A 14,551-nucleotide genomic window follows, 5' to 3' on the forward strand; every position below is an offset into this window, starting at 1 on the left:
ATTTAAACTTAAAAATTTAAATGCAAGTAAAACGTGAGAAGGTTTTAATAGAAATAGTGTTGAAAAAAATTTTACCAACAAAATGCGGTAATAATTGTTGGTAAAAAATTCTATCTAGTCAAATGGAAAATAAGATCATCAGTATAGATTGTTACATTAATAGCATGGTATGGTATTGATTTATTGATTCCCATATAATTGTTTGGAAAGGGAGAAATTAGTGGGATCCACACAAATAAGGGAGGAAAGGTTCTCCCCCATTTTTATAGGGAATGCCTTTCCCTTTCCTTATTTAATTTATTTTAATTATAATTTTATTAACTAAAAATAAAAAAAGACAAATATGCCCCTTAAAAATTTATAAACAGAAAATATTTACATGTTCTAATAATGGCAATTTTGTCAAATTAAAGCATTCCGATTGCCTTTTCTAGTTATGTAAACAAAATAATATGATTCTAGTTTTCTTTCCAGACAATTTAATAAACATCATAATAAAATATTATTTCCGATTATTTTCTATTTTAAAAACGATACATCTATTGATTATTCTGATTCCAATTACAGTTTAATAAACACGTCATAAATTCTACATTTTCCTTGTAGCGATGCGTGCTTTTTTTTATATATAAAATCACTAAAAGGCCCACCAAAAAAGGCGAAATTGGTTTCCCCAATCAAAAATCTACGATATCATGAGTAAAGAATTAGAGTAAAATAAATTCTTTCAAAATTCATAGTGCAAGTACGATAAACACCTTAATTCAACTTAAATAAGTAGAAAAAGAATCGGAATATTTTATGATATCACAACCTCTCCCTACAAAATTAAAATCTTTGCAAAGTCTGAACAGAGAAAACTAATATGGCTCAAAACTGGAAATTCCAATCAACCTAAAACTCAAGTCCTTCGTACCATCTTGAACCACAACAATTGCCATTTTCGAGACTGAATTGTAGTAAATATAGAGAACTTATAGCCTTCTACCTCTTCTACCACCCTTTCTACGGGTACTGTCAGTTGGGATGGGAGTGACATCCTCTGAAACACAAATACACAACGTTAACAACTTTAAAAAGAATTTATATACCTATACATATATGAATATTGCCACTAAAGAAATGATAGTTTAAGAAAAGAAACACACAAGATGAGATCCTTACCAATACGGCCAACTCTCATTCCAGAACGAGCAAGAGCTCGAAGAGCAGACTGGGCACCTGGACCGGGTGTTTTGGTTTTGTTACCACCAGTGGCACGGAGCTTAATATGTAGAGCAGTAACACCCAACTCCTGCACAATTAAAATTATTACTAAATATTTTATAAAGTAAGACTCAATGCCAAAACTTCCAACAACCAGCAACACAACTATTTTCTGTTTACATGTACCAACTTCAAATGAGAGAGAGAGAGAACCAAACCTTGCATCTCTGTGCAACATCCTGAGCTGCAAGCATAGCAGCATAGGGAGAAGATTCATCTCTGTCAGCTTTGACCTTCATTCCACCTGTAATGCAAATTAGGAATAATTGAAGATTTTACTATGGAAACATTACCAAGCAGGATTTTCAAATAAAGGTATATCTTAAAAAGCAATAATAAAATACACATGACATGCTTTGAAACCCAGACACCAAAATGTTCGAATAATCGTAGTCATGTATATGATGTGATTCACATTAAAAGTTACAAACATGTAACAAACAGAAAGCATATAACGTCCTCTCCTGAATAAAAGTTTCGATCAAGTAAAAAATTAAATTATTGTAATTGAAAATATAGATACATCCTAACTAGTGATAAAAAAGCTTTCTACTCTACAAGGTAGTTCACATCATTTGTTACTGTGAGAATCAAGAAACTGTAAGGTGTTATATCACATCAAAACAGCAAACAGAAGACATTCACATGCTTTACGAGGCAAACATTAAACACGAGCTAAAATATACACATTAATGAAATTCACGAATAGAAGTCTTACCAGTAATACGAACAAGGGTTTCTCTCCCAGAAAGATCAGTCACATGCTGCACATAAAAATAATAAACACAAATTAGCACAAAATATCATCAGCAACTACATCCACAGAAAATTGAACAAGACTTACGATGAATGTATCGTTGAAAGAAGCAAAAATGTGGGCAACACCAAAAACATGCTCTCCTTCCCTGACAGCTGGGCCAAGGGTGACATTTTCTTCCTTTGGCTCCCTGTTCTTCCTCTTCGAGGCCTGTAAGAAACATATCACAATAAAATTAACATAAAATTCATAAGCAACATTAAGAAATATTTAAAAATTTAATCTATAAGAAAATCATTTATACCAGTGAACAATTTATAAATATAGAGCAATTGCAACATTATATTATAACAGTAAAGTATATTAATAAACATTTCATAATGTGCATCATGCTAATTTGAATCGCTCCTTATATTTTCTAAACAAAAGTTATCAATGTAGGCTACTTATAGGATGATTAAAATAATGGAAACACAACAAAATTTTCAAAAAGATTAACATATAAAAGAAAACAGATAATCGTGCTTTGAAACAAGCCACCAAAGAAAGACAAAAGCCAGATTTGATTCACGAAAACTTCTTTAAAATGAGCAATAATATAGTACATCAATATCATTATCGTGAGTACAACAATCTTTATTTACAATAATTAAGAACAAAGAATGTCATACTCGCCACCAAACCAAAATTAAAATTCTAAATCAAAAATAAACCTTAAATCTTCCTATTGTTCTCAATCTGCAATTTAAACAAAACTAAAACAGATTTCGAGCTGAATATTGATGTGTATGGAATGATACTAGTGTGCAAGTGAGAAGGAATGAAAATACGTTGAGAAAGCATTGGATTCGTATTGACTCACCATGATTTCGAAGCTAGACGAGAGAGACTGAGAGAGCTAGGGTTTTGATGAAGTGTTTGGAAGCTAAACTAGTCGCCTTCCAGAAAACCCTACGGAGGAAGAGGATAGTGAGGCTTCGCTTTCGATTATATATGAAACTAGGGTTTTGCTATATTACGAAAATAACCCCCTCATCTACTTGCTTATTGGGATAAAAGGTAAATGCAGTTTTATGTCATTCTTTTTCACTTAAATATCATAAATTTACTTGTTTTAAAAAAAAAAAATAAATAAATAAATCTAATTAGCAATTTTTTTTTTTCGAACTTTGACATATACCAAATCATGCTTCCTGAACTTTTTTGGCCGTTAAAAATTCTTCCTGAACTATTGAGATTGTTAGATTTAAGGCCCTTTGTCTAATTTCATTCAATTATACTGTTTCAGTAATTGTTTATGTACTAAAACATGCTCTCCAGACTTTGATATCTACCAAATTATGCCCCTCAAACTTTGATATGTACTAAATCTTGCCCCCTGAACTTTTATCCTTATTAGAATTTTTTTACTAAAATTAGAGAAAAGTCCTTAAATTTAACAATCTTAATAGTTCAGGAGGAATTTTTAACGGCCAAAAAAGTTCAAGGGGCATGATTTAGTACATGTCAAAGTTTGAGGGGGAAAATTACTAATTAGCCAAAAAAAATATGAAGTTTTTTACGGCTAAACTCTCTTACTTATTATTTTACTTGTATTTAACCTTTTAAGTTTAAAATTTGCAAATTTAAAGAGTTATCTACTTTCTACAGTTAACTACCAATATATAGACTCTTTATGTGTACACTTTTATAATACACGTGACACGTTTATATTAATACACCTACTATTATTATTTAAAAAATATAAAAAAAAATATTTCAAATTTTAAATAATTTTTTATTTTTATAATTTTATTTAATTTTAATTTAAATTTTGAAAATAATTTTAAATAATAATATTTAGTGTACCAATATAAATGTACCATGTGTACGAGAGTATATACATAAATAGTCCATGGTGACAGTTAACCGGATGACACCTTAAATTTGCTACTAGTTCAGTAATTTGGAGATTTTTACTGCCAAAATTTGAGCTTGAAGGGTTAAATGCAAGTGAAACGACAGTTAAGAAGGTTTAGCCGCCAAAAACTCTACATATATATATTTAATAATATTGCAAACTTCATTAATTCAAATCATTCATCACTAAAGATGCAATTACAAAGGGTAGATAAAAACTATTAAAAGTACAATCAGCCTCATAAAGAGAAGATCGTGCAAAAGTATGTGTAACCTTATTAGCAGATCGTTTAACAAAATTGAAAGAAATAGTAGTGATAACAACAAATAATGACTTACAGACAAACAGAATATGGCTATAAGGAGAAGTCATATATTTAAAACTTTGTAAATCTCTATTGATTCCTAGACAATCCGACTCCACAACAACATTAGTCCACCTATTAGTCATGATCCAACTCAATGCTTCTTTAATTCCAATCGCTTCAACAATATGTGGTTGTAAGACCCTTACTTTATTCATTGTCTTCGCTGCCAGTACCAGACCAACAATTGTATGAGCCACTAAGCCAACTCCAAACCGTCGCTCGTGCTCCATCAACATTAACTTTGATTGTAGGAAATTCTGGGGGTCCAATGCTCCATAACTACCACATTTGAAACACCATCATTTATAGCAGCAAAATTCTATTTTTGAGCATTATACCATTCAATAAAGTTTAGTTTAGCTAACGAAATCACCTCCATTACATCAAGTTGTTTGGAGTTCCATACCAAATTATTCTTGAGCTTCTAAATTGCCTAATATATCATTGCAACTTCCATGCAATCAGCTTTGTTCCAAAATTGTAAACCTTCTTTAAGCCATCCTACAAATGTCACTGCATCAGTAGAAACCACAGGCACATAAGAGGCAGACCAGCAACCTTAAGCAAAATCATACCTCACCAAAACATGAATGGTTGTTTCTGGAGCTGCTAAACAAAATAAACAAGTAGTTATAATCGACACATGCTTGATGTGTAGCTGAAATCTTGTTGGAAGGCTATTCGTGGAGGCTCTCCATATAAAAGATTGGACTTTGGGAGGAATCTTAAGCTGCCATAATTTGTTATCTCTTAACACCTTATATAGTGTAGGAACAATCACTAGCACTAACCCATATGATTATATTATTTAATGAAGTCATTTGGGGTCATTTTTATGTTTTATGAAACCTTAACATTTCTCATGTAGAGCTCCAGGTGACATATCTCCCATCATTGGGCGACATGTCGCATGCTCCGGATGTAAAACATCAAAACCGTAACTTTGTCATGTTCCAAGCGACATGTCACATAATTTTGACATAATCTCTATTTCCGAAAATATGATGTCTAGAATTTTGACGGTGCTTCAATTTTGTAATCCCAAAGATGTTCCAAGCGACATATCGACCAGTACTAGGCAACACGTCACCTGATATTGTGCAATCTCTCATAAAACATGCATTACAACACCTCTATTTGACCCAAAACTTGTTGGGTGGCTTAGTTTACTTAAAACCAAGTTTTGGGACACAAGAAGAAGTTCCATTATGCCTTACAAGTTCAACTATTAGGCTATATTTTCTTAATGTATTTTTCCTTTTAACTTGAACTATTAGGCTAAACATATCTCATTGATTAGTCTCTACTAATCATGTTAACCTTAAGTATATAACCAATTCTAACATTCTCCCATTTGGTCAAATACTTATGCGTTTCTCATCTCTAAGTAGACAATGTTGGTGCATAAAACAATATATCTTTCGAGTTGAATATTGCCTTAGTGAAAACACTACAAAGTTTTGTTGAGCTACTCGGTATTCCTATGGATTGAACGTCTAAGTCTTTAATTGATAAAACTAGTAATGTTGTGTTCAAGCAAACTTTCATGCACCTTCATTTGCTCTTTACTCCTACTTTTACACGTTAAGCACTATTATAGCCTTGTGCTAGTCCATTAATGAGCCTTCTAAGGAGAAAACTCCTACTCCCATTAGAGGTGGCACCACCTCTAAGCTCAAATAAGTGACATTCTTACAGAATTTTTGCTACATTTAGAGATGCTTGTTTCTCATAAACTGAATTTCAATAAAACCTTTTGGTTAACCCTCAATTTCATAGCAACCAAAATTAACCATCCTTAGATGAGACTATTATATTTGTTAGTGTCTGATATGCAATTTTCACTACAAGTGTGCAGTATTTTTATAGAAAAGTTTAATTCAAAAAATGTTATCAAACTAATAGGGATTAATTTTTAAATTTTACTAATTACTATACTTTTTTTTGGTTTTATGCTTTAATTAAATAATTCGAAGTATATAATAATTAAGAATAAAATAATAAAAATTATTGAAAAGTAAACAAACAAACAACGATTTTAATCAGAAAATAAAGACCTGGAGCATTGATTTCCCTATTTCAAATTATGAATCTCAGTTTACTAATTATCTTAATTTATTCTATAATTTGTAGTTTCAAGAATTCTAATGTAATCTATTAATCTCTCTCAAGTGATGATAGAATTATAAATTAATCAACTATGATCAATCAAGCAATAACAAAACAATATGATTCTCTTTAAATGAAACTCATAGAATAAATGAAATCTCTCAATCTCACATTTTTCCTATGTCATGCAATTCTAATTTCAATTTTTGATTACCTTTCCCAAATATAAAACTTAAAATCTCAATACTAATTAATGGTGATCAAGCATTAACAAGATAATAATTAATACAAAATTGTATAAACAAATAGCAAGGAAAAATATGGGAATAATCTAAAACTTTAATTCATAGTCTAAAATAATTTCATCAACACTCTAAAAAGAGTGTCATAATGACAAACATAATCACATTAATAATCATATTCATAATCAAACAACTACATAGAAGAATAAAGAAGAAGAAAATGACTCTGATAAAAGTTGATGATGCTCTCTCCCTCTCCCTCTCCCTCTCCCTCTCTCCCTCTCTCCCTCTCTCTCCCTCTCTCTCTCTCTCTCTCTCTCTCTCTCTCTCTCTCTCTCTCTCTCTACAAATAAAATCAAGGATTTAAGTGATAGTTGTAACTTTATCATTTCCTGATTTGTGTGATTTTATTCTATATTATAAATATTGTGTATAATTCCAATATAAAGGGAACGATTTGTACTGTTCGATGTATCAGAAATAAAAAACACTATTTCTTCATTATACTCTTCAAAACATACAAAAATCAGCTCTAAAAATATTCTAAAATTTGTCATTAGATCGCTATTTATGCATATATTTTTTGTCTAGACTCTTAAATTGCGTCAGATAAACGTCACATTAATGTTATATCAACAAACTGTTTCGAAAAATGAAAACAATGCAAATGTAGGTACAAATTTCTAATAGTTTTGATAATTTGAGTGATTTTTTTAAAAATAAATAAATATATCTGGGGGCACTCTATATAAGTGACAGTTAGGGAAAAAAATCATAATTATTCTATAATAAATGAGTATGTACACAAAATAATTATAATTTTTTTCCATAAGAAAATATCTAAGTTGGACTGTAAGAACTTTTGCTTTCGCAGAATGTAATCAAGCTATATAGAAACATTGAGACAACTATTCAAATTTGTTCAATAGAATATTCTACAAATGATATTCTGTGACCTGTAATTTTCTCTCTTTCTAATCTTTGTTGATGCAACTTAGTTCACGAATCAAACGAACATTTCTCATAGTAAATCATGACAACCATAAGCATCATTACTAAATAGTAGACTACTTGTTCTATCAAAACTAGTTCTATGTCCCACTCTCAGTTTCATATACAAGTACAACTACACTTTATCTACAATCAGATTAAAAGAGAGAAACTCACTTCTGTCGACACTATCTACACCATTTCGCGTCCTTCATCTGTCGTTGCAATTGCATGATAGAGAAATTCTGTATGACAGTATAGAGTATAGAGTATAGACTTCATACTTCTTGGTCATCCATGGATTTGTGATATGGCTTGGCACTTACAATTAAATTCTTCAAAGCACTTGGTCCCAAATATATCAAAACCTGTGGATAAATCAAACATTGTAGAGAAGCATGCAAGAAGTAAATCCAATGCGTAAGAAAATTTTCTTCTAATCAATTCATTTTGTTTTACTACTTTTCAGAACTAATCCATAAACTTTTTATGATGTATAAATGCTAATGTTGTGTTGTCCCAGTTTGACCTATAGAAAAAGATTCTTGAAGATAACCAGAAGCAGTTAATTTATAATGTGTTTATTGATGCTTAATCCAATCAACTACAACAAAATATTGCACCGCCTTTTGGGGGGTTAATAAGAGCTTACTTTGGAATCAGTTATGCCAATTTCACATCATATGTTCTATATCTGTAAGCAACCATTATATGTATTTTTAGTGTGGATGATAAATGCAACAGAATTTACACAATACAGATTCTTTGCTTATTCCTGAAGTTGAGTAAGAATTTTCCCGTGTTCTCTGTTTTCACATATCTTTATCAAATCCATATTTTGGCATCTAAAAAATAACAGCAACCTCAGTCAATATGAATAAAAGATTGATAGCAGAAACAGAGAGTGGGAACAATGTAGCACCTCATTAGCATCTTTGTAACAACTATGTTCATCTTTCTTTGGCCAACTTACTTGCCAACACCTGACAGACAGAAAATTGTGGAATTCACAAATGGTCAACCTCACGATTCAATTGTACATTACTAGCTCTATCTACATTTTAGAACAGAATTGAAAACAGTAGTTTATCATATGTGAAAAGAACTCCTCACTTGTCCAAGTACTACGTAGGCATCTTGAAGTTCAAAACCTCAATCTTTATTTGCAAGCACAAGATGTGCCAGTCAAGCATCATCAATTGAGTAAAAATTCTCAAAATCCAAATATTCAGATTTAGGAAGAAAATATATAATAATGAAAATTGCAGCACATTCAACAACCTGTCTTTTCCAAGACGACGAGCTAATTCTTCAGCCAAAGCTCGGCCAGGTGTGTCACTGTCAGTTGCAAGGATAATTCGAGAAGCCTTCACGTATAAAAGAAAATGTTAGGAAATATTCTATTGGAAAAAAAGAAACTTAATTCTTATTGCTGTTAACGGGCAGCAGTCATTTTACCTTATCCAAATATCGTTTGTCGTTCCAAAGGTACTGAAATGCAACGTCCTAAATTCATGCAAACAAAAAAACAAAAAACAAAACAGCATGTAAATCAAGGGATGTTAATATAATTTAAAGGGAAATATGTTACTTTTTCATGTATTTGGTTGGATTTTGTATTAACCTTCTCAGAAGATGGTAATGTATGAGATATCTTTCCTGGCGCACCACCAGGAACACTCACACAATTGTAAAAGCCAGCTTCCTCCACCGAGAGCTTATCTAACTCACCTTCAACCTAAAAGCAGCATCAAAATAAAAACAATCAAATCAGAGGGGCATAGTTTAACCCAGAGAAAAAGAAATAAAATAAAATATCTGTTATCCAAATAAGGTAGCTTACAATGATGATTTCAGATGCATCAATAATGTCATCCAGTCCATATAGCACTTTTTCAGTATCCTTCATCTGAAAAACAAGGGATGATAGGAATCAAATGACATAGAAGAAACTTTTAAAAAGGAAATACACAGCCTAATTTTTCAAACTTTGTTCTGTGCAGGGGATTTCTAATAAAATAATTATCGGTTCTTACAAAATAAAACTAAACAAAAACATTCAAGAACCAATCCAGATCACACTGAACAAGCCAACATGGTATCATCATATGATTTTATTTATTTTTTTCAATTAAAATATACAAAAAAAATGATGGGCAAACAAACCAAATGAGCAACTAGGATGTAACACTCTCATACCAAATGTTCATGTTCCCATTTAGAGACTTTAAAGGAATAAGGAGCAATGTACCTGCCAAAATCTTCTTTTCTCTATTGCTCGGTATTTGCAACCAACTAGAAATCCATTTCGTCTATAAGTAAATGCAATGACAAGCTGCAAATTTAGTCTATTTAGATATGATAAAACCTTTCATCAGTGAAGTTACTGAGAACTGAAACCAAAATTAACTGCTTGAAAGAGTCGGTACTGAAAAACTAATCATGCAACTATAATATTTCGGCAATTATACCAATAGTTTAAAATAAACTGACAGTGTAATTTTAAAAAGATATGGATAAGTATGTATGCAAGGCATGTTTGTTAACATTGCGATAGATATCAGATTCCACAATCCTTAGATTTTATTTGCAAATTCATATTAGAGAATGAACTGGTCGTGTGGGATACTTTAGTTGTTAAAGAAAGGTGTTGACTGAAGACAATATCAGCCATAAGAGACTGGTGCAAATACCCAAGAATAGTTTAGGATATTTTGAGGAACTGTATGGTCGGATAAATTTAACAGTTCATGCAATTGAATGTACCTTATTACCAGAGAGTTGCATAACACTATTTCTATGCAGAGTCTCCTCGGAGATCATTCGCTCACGGAAGTAGGCAATAACCTGAAGAATAAGACAGAGTAAACACCTCTTAAGGTAAATAATTGTTCCTGCAATCTCAAATTGATGCTTGAGGTGTAAAGGAAGAATAACAGGAGATGACTTAACAAACTTAATCAGTACAACACGAGTTTCATGAAAACCTCCAAAGGGAGCTATGGCACAAGAATTCTAAATCCAAGAAGCTAACCTCACTAAACAAATTCTATTGAATAGGAAGCATAATGATACCCTTATTTTGAAAGTACACACCAACTCATTTTATGGCTGTAATGCTAATTATATGTAATTGTGACTTTTCTATGTAGCTCCAACAACAGGCCAATACTTGTTGCATACCTTTTTTGAAAAAAAAAAGAATTTTAGAATGGGATAAGTTATAAAAAAAAATGCCATAGTAATTGACAATTGTTAATTGTACATCCTGGTACATCTTCTAAAAATAGGACTTCAGCAAGAATACAGATGGTAAAGTTTGACGGCCACTGCGTCATTTTACAATGCGCTGCTGGAATTTTAGGAAGAAATGTCACAACATTTTGCATTTGAAATTGCTTATACACTCCTGTAGTATCAAACATAATCCAATATTGAATGCTTTACCTTCCTCCTAACAGCATTTAAGTTATCTAATACACATTAAGTATTCAAAGCCTATGATCAAGAAATCCAATTAGCCCTTTTGAGGACTACACATGACAGGAACAGAAATGCTTTACGAAAAATCCTACCATAATAAATAACAAGGATACCAATGAAAAGAGAAAGCACATAACACGCATTATAGAAGAGAGGTTAATCCATATACCCCTGCACCAAGAGGCACTAAACCCAGGCTCTTTTCTGTCGATTCTCTAGGTGATTTGAATTTCCTTTCTGCTCTATTTTCTGCTTCCCGGTCATCTGAAAACACCTGAATTGCAAACAATGAATTTCCTGAGACTAAATCAAATTCAAAGCTTTTGAGCATAAACAGAACAAGAAAATAATTACATAGCAAAATGATATTCTGTACCCGACCAGCCCAACCGCAATCAAAGCGAAAGCACCTCCACATAGCAAATTCCCTACAACATCAAATTAGAAAAGTTCACTACAGCTACAATATCTCACAAACCACTAAGGAACACAAAGTAACTCACCAATTTAGGACAATGTGAAATGACAAACTCCTCTCCATTGATTGTCCACCATTGCACTACTTTATCAGAACACAAATAGTTCAAAATAGCTACTTGAAATGTCAATGTCAAATAACCAGAATATTCTCTCATAAGAAATGGGAGTTTTCTCTCAAACTTTTCAACAATATACTTGAAAGAAAAATACATATTCAAAAAAAAAAAAAGGCCAATAACTACCTTAGGACATAAAATATTATAGTATCGTCCGGGCACCCAAGAATGATTGCAAGAAACCCCAAGCAGCTCGATTTTCTGCTTCAAAACACTCACTTTACCCTCATCGAATGGCTCCAACTTAGCTGCAATGTACAAACGAACAACAAATAAGAAAATGGGTATGGTAAAATGGAAGCAAGTGTTGTGAGCAAAGTAAAGAAAAGAAGGAACCTCGATTCGGAAGAGCAGATTGAGTGTGGAGATTGGTAGAGTTAGAGAAAGAATGAGAGCAAAGTTTGGTTATTCCGGTGGGCGAAAGGGCCGGAGTGGTGGTGGTTAGAAAGCAAGGATTGGAGGAGAAGAGGGCTGTGTTGATTGGACGCAAAATACTGTCAATTGATAAACTCATTCTCATTCTCATTTTCATCTTCTACTGACTACTGGGGTCTATCTGTTCAAAGAATCAGAAAGATGCTTCCCAAAAACCAAGTCTCATTTTCATAGTTTTTATAATCTACATTTTTATGAGGATAAATGGGATTTTCAAGACAAATTATGCAAATCAATACTTTTTTTTTTTTGGAGAAAATATTTGTTAGGCTAATTAGTAATTTTTCCCCCGAATTTTGACATGTACTAAATCATGCCCTTGAATTTTTTTGGCCGTTAAAAATTCTCCCTGAACTATTAAGATTGTTAAATTTAAGGACTTTTATCTAATTTTAGTTAAAAATAAATTCTAATATGGGTGAAAGTTCAGGGGGCATGATTTAGTACATATTAAATTTTGAGGGGCATGATTTGGTAGATATCAAAGTCTGGGGAGCATGGTTTAGCACATAAACAATCACTGAAACAGTAAAATTGAATGAAATTAGATAAAAGTCCTTAAATTTAACAATCTTAATAGTTTAGGGGGAATTTTGTAACGGCCAAAAAAGTTCAAGGGGCATGATTTAGTACATGTCAAAGTTCGGGGAGAAAAATGTTAATTAGCCTATTTGTTATTATAAATTAAAGCAAGTCATTTACAATAATAGAAAAAATAATAGGTAATCTCCTCTAATTAAATACAATTATTATTCAGCACTAAATCTTGTTTTGTCGAATTGTGAGCAGCTTGGTTTGCATCAACTTTTATTATTATGCTCCAATGTATAATTATAAATCTTAATGCAAAATTTAATATATCATTTAATATTCATCTAATACTCTATTAAAAATATATAATAATAATACAAAAAATAAATGTAAAATTTAATAATAAAATAATAATAATTAAGAAAATTATTTAATGTAAATTAGCATGCTAACTAAATTTTAATAATAAAATATTCAAAATGGTATAATAGTAGATATAGAAACATAACATTTTATTGTGATGTAAATTTTGCATCATGCAATTTTGGGATGCAAATTTGGATTATTTTTGATTATGTGAGATTTTTGTACCATAATTTAGCACACTATTGGAGTAGATTTTTAACAAAATGAGCTATATTTTATTTTTGCATCTCCATCAGAGATGCATAATAAAAATTGATGCAAAAATATCACAGAACTATATTTTATACCAAATATAGATCAATTTCTATATCTCCTATTAGAAATGGTCTTATAGTCCTAATTTTATGAATGATCGCAATGTTGTTGTAATAATACTTATCCATTGATCCGATGATATTTACCACGTGTTACACAATTAGAATTAGAAAGTAAAGAATACACAAAATTTTATAGAGGTTCGACCTCCTTAGTTAATGGGTAATGACCTACTCCTCTTTTAATTGTATTAATATCGAGGGAAAATACTATTCAGATCACTATAGGTGGGATTTGATATAGCTCCCTTATGAATACAAAATGGGAATTAAGATAAAAAATCTCAAGTGTTGAGAATGCTTGTATAGGCGTGTGAGAGAGTGAGAGTGAGGAAGAGATATTATAGATTTAGGCTTAGAATGAGGCCTTAGCGCTTAATGACTTGGAGGCTAGGATTAGACTTAGGTCTTTTAGATTAGAATTAATGCCTTTTATATAGTAGAGCTTAACCCTAATTTACAATTGAAATCCGTAGATATTTGTATATTAAATTAATTAATTACAAAAGACTAAAATGCCCTTAAACTTAGATATTTTTTAGCTACTTTATTGGGCTGTTAGGGCCCAATTCGCAGTCCACGTGTAAAATTGTACAAAAAATCCTACCAGATCCTTTCCTGGCTGGCTGACCACGTGTTGTGTAGAGGCTGGTCGGCCAGCTTCTTTAAGCAAGTTTCAACCCGGCTGAAGGTTGAAGGAGATCTAAAATGACGTGTCGTTTTTTATTTTTATGGCAGCCACCGTTTATGTAAAATGACGTGTTGTTTTTCACACTCTGGAAAATGACGTGACGTTTTTTTTCATTGTGGGCTGTCGTCGTTCATATATTGTTTAATCAGTCTTCTCCTCATGTAAAACGATGTGTTGTTTTGCCTATAGCAAAAACGACATGTCATTTAAGGCAGTAATTTTTTTTTTTCAAAAGAAAGAAGGAAAATTAAGAAAAATTTAAGGAAATTTCGAAAATTTATAATTTTAATTTATTTTAGAATTTTATTTTATTTCCTCATTTTTGTTAATTTAGTCAATTAAATTACATTTGTTTAAATTTTTCATTTTTAATTAACACATACTTTCATATATGTTATTTAGTAAGAAATAATTATGAAATTTTTTTAATTTTGGTATTAATTA

General features: G+C 31.4%; 2 protein-coding genes across 4 annotated transcripts; both read right to left on the reverse strand.

Moving 5' to 3' along the window:
• Positions 1 to 707: 707 nt before the first annotated feature.
• LOC115700663 (small ribosomal subunit protein uS11x) lies at positions 708 to 3,063 on the reverse strand. The gene is made up of 6 exons (XM_030628282.2): positions 2,886 to 3,063; positions 2,111 to 2,233; positions 1,985 to 2,030; positions 1,425 to 1,510; positions 1,165 to 1,294; positions 708 to 1,042 (listed from the first exon to the last, which is right to left on the reverse strand). Exons 1-6 carry the CDS (start codon positions 2,886 to 2,888, stop codon positions 975 to 977), a joined length of 456 nt encoding a protein of 151 aa, XP_030484142.1. The 5' UTR covers positions 2,889 to 3,063; the 3' UTR covers positions 708 to 974.
• A 4,467-nt stretch (positions 3,064 to 7,530) lies between these two features.
• On the reverse strand, positions 7,531 to 12,333 carry LOC115701383 (primase homolog protein). 3 transcript variants are annotated; one of them, XR_009684084.1, is made up of 14 exons: positions 12,047 to 12,333; positions 11,837 to 11,958; positions 11,618 to 11,673; positions 11,491 to 11,542; positions 11,284 to 11,388; positions 10,398 to 10,478; positions 9,883 to 9,966; positions 9,475 to 9,540; positions 9,256 to 9,369; positions 9,090 to 9,137; positions 8,913 to 8,998; positions 8,554 to 8,614; positions 8,284 to 8,476; positions 7,865 to 7,999 (listed from the first exon to the last, which is right to left on the reverse strand). XR_009684084.1 is itself a non-coding variant. In XM_061102645.1 (13 exons), the coding sequence occupies exons 1-13, from the start codon at positions 12,240 to 12,242 to the stop codon at positions 7,910 to 7,912; spliced, it is 1,161 nt and encodes a 386-aa protein (XP_060958628.1). In that variant the 5' UTR covers positions 12,243 to 12,333; the 3' UTR covers positions 7,531 to 7,909. The 3 variants fall into 3 exon arrangements, 2 of the variants coding, with proteins under 2 accessions (XP_060958628.1, XP_060958629.1); XM_061102645.1 differs by lacking the exon at positions 8,284 to 8,476 and having other exon boundaries at positions 7,531 to 7,999; XM_061102646.1 differs by lacking the exons at positions 8,284 to 8,476; positions 12,047 to 12,333 and having other exon boundaries at positions 7,531 to 7,999; positions 11,618 to 11,676; positions 11,837 to 11,961.
• Positions 12,334 to 14,551: the final 2,218 nt, after the last annotated feature.

Source organism: Cannabis sativa, chromosome 8 (genome assembly GCF_029168945.1).
Source record: "Cannabis sativa cultivar Pink pepper isolate KNU-18-1 chromosome 8, ASM2916894v1, whole genome shotgun sequence".
NCBI lineage: Eukaryota > Viridiplantae > Streptophyta > Magnoliopsida > Rosales > Cannabaceae > Cannabis > Cannabis sativa.